Source organism: Sycon ciliatum, assembly GCF_964019385.1.
Source record: "Sycon ciliatum chromosome 5 unlocalized genomic scaffold, ocSycCili1.1 SUPER_5_unloc_1, whole genome shotgun sequence".
NCBI lineage: Eukaryota > Metazoa > Porifera > Calcarea > Leucosolenida > Sycettidae > Sycon > Sycon ciliatum.
In genome coordinates this window covers 196,082-204,802 of record NW_027044462.1, presented here as the reverse complement: position 1 = coordinate 204,802, position 8,721 = coordinate 196,082, and the positions used below count along the sequence as shown (strand labels likewise).

The window sequence follows — 8,721 nt, the reverse complement described above, 5'->3', positions numbered from 1 at the left end:
ATCACCATCCGATTCCTCGTCTCCACCAACCGCAACCTCGTCCTCCGTCTCATCTTCCAACTCATCCTCAGTGTCGTCCCCCGTGTCATTCTCCTCATCCACACCGATCGGTCCCATGCTCGCTTCATGTTGCTTAACCTCTGTTCGTTGACTCCTCCTTTGATCTTGATGGTAATTTGTTACCATTGTTGTTGTTGTCATTGTTGTTGTTCCTGTTGTTGTTAAATCTTCTGTTCCAAGTGTCTTCGCCGGTGCTTGACATCCAGTACTGTAATAATTCATTGAATAATTAGCCGTTGAACGTCTAGGTCTTTGAATGTTGATCGTGTTGTTTTCTCTGTTGAATTCTTTTCCCTTCAGCTTTCTTTCTCCTTGTTCACGGGGGACGACACTGAGGACGAGTTGGAAGGTGAGACGGAGGACGAGGTTGCGGTTGGTGGAGACGAGGAATCGGATGGTGATTGTGATCGTAAGAAGTCTGCCGTTTTTCTTCATCTGTTGTCTCACCCTAAGTGTCTGCAGGTGTATGATGATTTTAGTTTTTCTGTTCTTTGTCGTCCACGGTACGCTAGTCAGTTGAAAGTACTTGAGGCTGTTTGTATTCGTTTGCATAAGCCTGATCTTTGTAAGCAGAAGAAACATGTAGTTGCGTTAAGATTGTTTTCGTAGGTGCACAGCATGATTGTTTGTCTCAATACACAGTTCTAGCGTTGTAATTAGTTCCTCACCCCTGTTGCACTTAGCTCTCACTTCACTTCCATTGTCTCACCTTCCCTCATTCTATTTTAGCCCTTTGTTTTGTTCTCGTAACACATTATTGAATGTATATTAATCATTGATTCAGCATGGTTACTCTTCAGTCACGGGTTTCCACTGATGATTGTGACAAGAAAATCGATTTTGGTAAACCTTCATGACTTTGTTGTAGTGTGGCGATGACAGCAGAATTTGTTCTCTTTATACTTGTAGCTATTACAAAACTAATTTAAACACACGGCGAGGAGACAACAATTTGATAAAAAATTTGATTTTAAATTTGATACTGTATTGTGCCGTGGTCGTCATGGTTATGGACTACAGTTAAAAGTGTTGGAAGCTATCTATCAGCGTCTGTACAAGCCTAATTTGTGTGTACAGAAAGATAGTATAATTGGGTTGAAATTGTTCAAGTCACGTGTCGTGTTTAGTGTGGCCAAGCTTGGCCGTTAATGTTCTAGGTGTAATGTACTGCTGTTATGTGTTATCACGTTGTCCTTCCTTCCTTTCTCCTTTGTTTATTTCTCGCTTTGATTGTTAAAATTCACACTTGTAAATTTCACTGTTGTTGCTCTTATTGTTATTTCTCTAACTTAGATTTTCTATAATAGTTCAATTTTTGTTTCAGTGTCCTTTAGTACAACGACGATTCCTGATGAGTGTTGTACGAAAACTTGTTTGAATCCATATTTTTTCCCTACACCATTTCTTCATATTTTCATCGTTTTATTGCACATCGTCTCCACCGTTTTTTACATTGCATGAATAAAGTACACAAATGTCGGTTCAGCTAGTTTTATTGATTGCGGTTATAAAACTAATTCTTGTTGATTTAAAAAAAAAAAAAACTTTCCCTCCGGTGCAAACCTGGAGGTTGAATAGTTCGTGATTATCAAAATATCATCTAAACAGAAATGCGCAGCAGCTTTTATGCAGCAGACGCCGTACGCTTACATACGGAGATACACTAACTATACATCACGCAAATCTCCGTATTAGTTCCGTACTACTTCCGTATTGGTCGGGCAGGGATACTACACTATGCATGTCAAAGACATTTTGGATAGTGTGACTACCCGTCAATTGAACTTCAGCTTTTGCTCGCGAGTCATTCTAAAGTGTGTCTGGTTTAAAAACAACATAGAAAACAGCTGGTAAAGTGTAGAGCGCTAGATGGTTAATGTTCAGGTGGTTAGTGAGAGAATGCGGGTGATTGTAGTAGACAGGAAAAGTACAGTATATTAGACAGAGTGACTGTATACTCGTAACCACGATTGCTCGCTGATAAGAAGTATAAAACGAAAGCGCTCCTAGGAGATCAATGTGTTGTATGGTGGCGGAGGAGCTGGTTATGAAGATGCGCGCAATGCCCTGATATGGTCAACACTCCCTTAGTGCATGTTTGTAGTAATATTATTTTAAACAAAAAGAATTACTGGCTTTAATGAAGCCGGCGATTAAGAATCGAATGGCAGGTTTACTCTCCTGCAAAAGAAGCTTATGGGTGGAAAGAGCCATAAGCCATAAGAGCATATTTACAAAGATAGCCTAAAGTCATCATGAAAAGAGGAAACCAATGAAAGCGTTTCAAAGTGCAGAATTTTGCATTTGGATGCAAATGAGAACAGTGTGTGAAGTGAATCTAGTAGTGCATTGGGTTTTATCCACGCTTTCTTAGCTTCATTTCCACAAACTTCAAACTTTTGTTCCCGTTATGCCAGTACACTACACCAGTGTAGTCTCCATCACTACGTCCATACAATCCATTGACATTGACACGGTGACACTGGTTATACCACCAACCACCCTTCCATGCATTAGAACAGCCATGACGACTCCATGCGTCATGATCACGGTCTCGAGTACTGAACTGTTTTCCATTGTGGTAACTCATTCTGTCTTGCAATGTAGGGCTTGAGAATCCTGAAACATGTAGTCTGTAATTGTCAGCTTCACCTTCAACACGGAATGTTGACCACTTGGCATAATGCTTCTCTCCAGTTGTCTTGAACACCATATCAATACGCAGTTCATAAGTACTACCAGCTTGTGACGTCAGATAGTGTAGTGTATCTAGACCCAGCCAGAACTCTCCAGACGCTGATCCGAATCCTCGCTTGTATGCATTCCAGTCACGGTAAAAGTCCACTGAGCCATCTTGTCTTCTCTGAAACACAATCCAGCCACCTCCATCAGTCTCTCGATCACAGTATGCAGTGAAAAGTGTAGTCATTTTTCTGCCGAGGAATACATTTGACGGACCGGAGTCGGTTCTCTGACAAGAAAATAACCCTGCAGAAGAACGCAAAAATATAGTAAAAACGTTCATAACCCGAGGAAGGGAACAAAATTAATAAATGCAGCGGAAATGTACGCAAAGCTTCGGGTGACTGTTAAAGGGGAAGTTAAGCCTAAAATCAAGATTTCACCAGTTGTAGTCTTCGGAGTGCTGAGTCGAATGGTCGTTGTCCGAGGAAGCTGCGACGCTCCCTTCCTACTTTATCCCCAATCTAACTCGCGCACTTTCACCGAAACTGGGTGACTGCGCCCTACTAGAGGGGATTTGTATGCAAAATGTCACTAAAAGCGCCATTTCGTTCTTATAAAAGCACGGATGACCGCGATTGGCCCATTTGTTGTAATCCTCTGGACGCTGAGTCGACTGGTTTTGGTCCGAGAAAGCTGCGATGCAGCGCTCCTCCTTCATTCCCAATTGAACATGGTTGAACAAGCGGTCACATGCTCCTGCGTGCCCAAGCCACCTGGTCACCGCGCCAGCAGGCGACAACTTTCACACCAAGGTTCAACTCGAGTTCAACTCGAGTGGCAGGACTGCACCCAAAAAAGTTCAAACAGGCTGTAAGTTGTACCCTGTAGGCACGGTGACCAGGTGCTTGGTGTACGCAGGAGCACATGACCGCTTGTTTAACCATGTTCGATTGGGAATAAGGGCTGAACGTTGCATCGCAGCCTTTTTGGACCAAAACCAGTCGACACAGCGTCCAAAAGACTAAACCTAATGGGCCAATCGCGGTCATCCGTGCTTTTATAAGAACGACATGGTGTAACAGGTTTAATCGAACCTTGAAATGAAGGAGACCTGGTTGAGCGAGCCTCAACCAGTTATATGCAAAAGGTGATAGTGTACATGTGGCAATGGCGCCAATGAAGGTGCTAATAGACAGGCGTAAGATGCATGAGGTGCGAGGGAGTGTAAAGTTATAGCGAACAGGGGAGAACTGTTACATCATCCCCCTCCTATGGAGAGAAAGGAGCTTATAACCCAAATGCTCAAGTGGAATAGAGTACAATAAGCGCAAACACGTGCGAGACGAAAACGGGTTCGTACTGAAGTAACACAATAAGACGACTGAAACTCCATGCAAATAAAAGAGTAATAAGCTCAAAAAATGTGTAAGGTGAAAACTAGAAATTCGACTGCAAACGTCAGCGGGCAGAAGCCAAGGTTTTGTACTTCTGAAGTGGAACAATGTTATTACCAGATTCATCCAACAATAATGTTCAGGCTCCCAAGTGGCAACAGAGTTGCCTTGCCACTTGACTAGGTACTGAAGCTGATTCTGCCGGCGGCGGTGACTGAGAATGTTCTCCACCACGTAGCGGGTATAACCATCAAGGTCCGTGATAGGCGGAGGCGTAGGCTGTCTCCTATTAGGAATAGCGTTCTTCTCGTAGGCACAGAGTGCCGACACATTTAATACCGGGTGACAGCGGCTGGTATGAGGCAACTTGAGCTTGTAGGCATTCGGGCCGACCACCTGGGTTATAGGAAAGGGGCCAAACCACTTGGGGCGTAATTTATGGAATGATCGGTCCAGAGCTTCAGGAGTCAGGAGGAAATCCCAGTAGACCATTACCAAATCTCCCACCTTCAGCTTTCCCTCGACCCTTGTCCGATCTGCATAGAAGGCCTGACGAGCTTGAGCTGCCACTAGCGCATCTTGTGAGATCTTGACCGCATCTTGTCTTGCTTGCAACCAATCAGCTGAATCTCTGCCTCCCTGAATAGGGTTAAGGAAGTCTGGTGGCGCTCTGGGATTTAGACCATAGTTTAAGAAGAACGGTGTGTTTCCTGTAGATGATTGAGTAGCGCTGTTGATAGAAAACTCACAGAGAGGTAGGAGCATATCCCAGTTATCTTGCTTATGATTTACAAAAGCCCTCAGCACATCCTCTACTATTCTGTTTACTCGTTCAGTTAGGCCATCTGTCTGAGGGTGATTGGCAGTACTAAATGCTAGTTTCGTTCCTAAGCGATCAAACAATTCCTGAAAAAATGCTGCAGTAAATCTTGGATCACGATCACATACAATACTAGAACTCAAACCATGCAGTCGAAATACATGTTGAATATACAGATCAGCACTTCCTTTAGCGTCAATAGTAGAGGAAGTAGGTGCTAAATGTACACACTTTGTCAAGCGGTCTACATATACATATAGCATCATGGCCTGTATCGGTCCTAGGCAAACCCATGATAAAATCCATCGAGATATCCGCCCACGGCTGACTGGGCACTGGTAAGTTCTGCAAGAGACCAGTTTTTAGCTGGCCGCCTTTAACGCGTTGGCAGACGTCACATGACTTGACAAACGCCTTTACATCCAGTCCCATTCTGGGCCAATAGAAATATCTAGCGAGTCTGAAATAGGTGCGATCTCGACCGGGATGCCCCGCAGTCACACAGTCATGGTATTTTTGAAGCAGGGCGAGTCGGAGTTTGCTACTCTTTGGAATGCATAACCGGTTCTGTGGTGAAGATCTGAGATAAAGATAACCGGGTGTTTCATTTAGAAGGTAACGGTCGTGCAGATTGTCATGGCTTGAATTTTTTAGTCTCCTGATAATGGGAGCAAGATCCTTGTCGCACTTGTAACCGCTTACAATTAACTGCGCTATGTCTGGATTAATCTCTAGGGTATGCTCTATGGCATTCAACTGAATGCTAGGAGGATAGGATGACCCGCCTATTTCAGAATCACTGAACAGATCTGGACGGCGTGAAAGCGGATCGGCAATGTTTTTCTTTCCTGGTTTGTGAAAGACCGTAAAGTCACAGTCAGCTAAAAACTCTACCCATGTTGCCTCGCGCTTGGTGAGAGTCGGTTTGGTTCGTAAATAGACGACACCCATATTATCAGTCATCAGGTCAAAGTGGCGGAGTAGATAGATTCTCCAGCACTTTAATGCAAATACCACAGCCAACGTTTCCCTCTCGGCCGCAGTATAGTTGCGTTCTGCAGCTGACAGTTTCCGACTACAAAAGGCTACGGGATGCAAATCCATAGCTTCTCCCTGCTGCAGGAGCACACCCGCCACGGCAAAGTCACTTGCATCAGTTTCTACCGTGAAGCTTTTCTCAACATTGGCCAGTTGCAACACTGGCGCCTCGAGTAATGCTGATTTTAGAGACTCGAATGCCTTCTGTCTAGCAGCGCTCCATTCAAAGCGTGATTTTTCCGGTGATTTCTTCTAATGGACGAGAGATGGTCGAGTGTCGATCTATGAACCTTCGGAAATAGTTTGCAAAGCCAAGAAACTTCCTCACATCAGTTACTGACGACGGAGTTGGCCATGTTTCCACAGCACTTATCTTCTTGGGATCAGGGGAAATTGATTTGCCGTTGATTTTATGCCCCAAGAAGAGAACTTCTCTCATGCCGAATTCGCATTTAGACTGTTTGCAATACCGCTCACTATTTCTAAGTGTTTCTAGAACTGTTTGAAGATGATGCTAATGATCTTCCCAGGTCTTGCTGAAAACTAGAATGTCATCCAAGAATACTACAACGAATTTTCGGAGATGCAGTTGCAGAATAGAGTTCATGAGTGACTGAAAGGTGGCCGAGGCATTAGTAAGCCCGAATCCCGTGACTCTAAATTGGAAGTGGCCGAACGGCGTAATAATGGCCGTCTTAGAAACATCCGAGTCTTGAATTCTGATTTGATTGTACCCCGACCGCAAGTCCAACTTGGAGAAATATGCACTGCCCTGGATCGTGTCGAATAAGTAATCAATATTAGGAAGACAAGCTTTGTTTTTGATCGTAATTCTATTCAATTCTCGCCAATCGCACACCATTCTCAGAGTACCATCCGACTTCTTCACAAAAAACACAGGTGCACCGTATGGCGACTTCCTTGGCTCAATTAATCCCTTCTCAAGTAATTCTGACAGCTGTGACTGGAGCTCGTCCATCTCTGGTTTCGGCAAGCGGTAGGCGGGTCGAGACGATGGTCTGGCTCCATCTTCTATCTGGATTTCATCGTCGACTGGTCTCTTCGGTGGAAACTCATTCGGCAGCTCGTCTGGAAATAAATCCTGGTACCTCTCGAGCAGGTTCTGGGTGTCCTGTTGCTCTGATTCCTGGAGTTGTGGCCAGGAACGATTCTCCTCGTTTGCAGCAGTGACCCATGCAAGAAACCCCTCTGCTCCACTCCTCAGGGCATGACGAGCTTGTCGGCCACTGATAAACATGCTTTCCACAGATGGCCGGTCGCCTGTCGGCGGGTTAGCTGAAGGCAATTTGGCAACAAAGGGCTCACCGTCCAACTGAACTTCGTTTGTACGGAAGTTGATGCTGGGGTTGTTCCTTGTAAGCCACGGCTTGCCAAGAATAGCGTCGTAGCGAGTCAGGGGATACACAGTAAAGTACTGTTCCTCACTGAAGCCCCCGACTGTCACCTTTAGCGTGCGTGTGGAAATCTGTTGGACCTCGCTGGTCGAGCCGTCCGCCAATGTTACGCTCAGCATTTCTGAGCTTGCATCCTTGTCAAGATGATGCTTTCGACCAAAACCGTCTGCAATGAAGTCATGCATCGAACCGGAATCTATTAGCATCACTGCACGGCGACCGCCGATCTTTCCCTGTACGCGCAGTAGGTCGTGTTCAGGTTCATTACCGACGCTGACGTTGCTGACATGACACCCTTCTGCAACAGGACAATTTCCTACAGCTATGGGTGTCCCCGACTCCGTAGGTTCCTGGAGAGCAACGTCTTCAACCTCCAGAGCTCCGAACCGGTTAGCGACTGATAACGGCGTGGGTGCTTGGGTCGTCGCCAGTAAGCGCACCCCCTTTCTTACTGGCGACCAGCGTTTGGGTAGCGCTGTCCACCCTCAGTACAGTATTTAGCGAGGTGGCCTAGCTTCCTGCAAGCAAAGCAGTGTCCCATCGCTCGCAGTTGGACACGCTCTTGGTCCGTCAGCTTGCGGAGGCCCTGGCCACGGAAGCTGGGCACGGAACGCGACTCTCTACTGGCTGGTGGCCCCGACGCCGGTGGCCCTGACGACTGCTCCACGGTGTTTGCTGCCATGACAGCTTGCTCCAGGGTACGTGGATGCTCACGCATGACCTGTCGCTGGATGTGCGGCACTAGACCCCTGAAGAACAGCAGCGCTCTGGTGTGGTGGTCGATTTCCGGCACTTGCAGGCTGAGGCGAGTGAAAGCAGCAATGTATGCGTCCAGCGACCCGTGCTGCGATGTTTCCTCGTTGTGCTGTGGTCTGTACACATCGCCAAACGCCGCTTTCAGAGCAGGCCAGTCGGAAAACACTTGGTTAGCTTCCAATGCCGCTATCAACCAAAGACGAGCGTTTCCAGTCAAAATCCTGCTGCGTAGTCGACCCTCTGTGCCGCATTTGGGAGTGCCAACGACCGTAGGGCCATGTCCATTGCAAACGTCCATTCTTTGAATGTAGCGGAAACTCCTCCAAACACAGGCTGCTCTTTCGTAAGGTGGGGTGTTGTCTCCCACGGTTCCGATTTCGGATGTATCGTTCGGTTTCCTTGGCTAACGCGCTGAGCGGTCTTGATATCGTTTATCAGCCGAACGACGAGTACGAGGAGCGTACGCAGAGCGACCAGAACACCTGCTAAAAGCTGAGTAGTAACCATCCTTTTGCTACCAGTGTAACAGGTTTAATCAAACCTTGAAAAGTAA

The 8,721-nt window shown here is 46.3% G+C and overlaps 1 protein-coding gene across 1 annotated transcript in view; it reads right to left on the bottom strand.

Moving 5' to 3' along the window:
* Positions 1 to 2,416: 2,416 nt before the first annotated feature.
* LOC135830308 (angiopoietin-related protein 7-like) overlaps positions 2,417 to 8,721 on the bottom strand; it is a 49,207-nt gene continuing 42,902 nt past the window's right edge. Inside the window, exon 7 of the mRNA XM_065342573.1 lies at positions 2,417 to 3,048. Within this exon, the coding sequence (XP_065198645.1) occupies positions 2,417 to 3,048 (632 nt within the window). The remainder of the gene's footprint in view (positions 3,049 to 8,721) is intronic.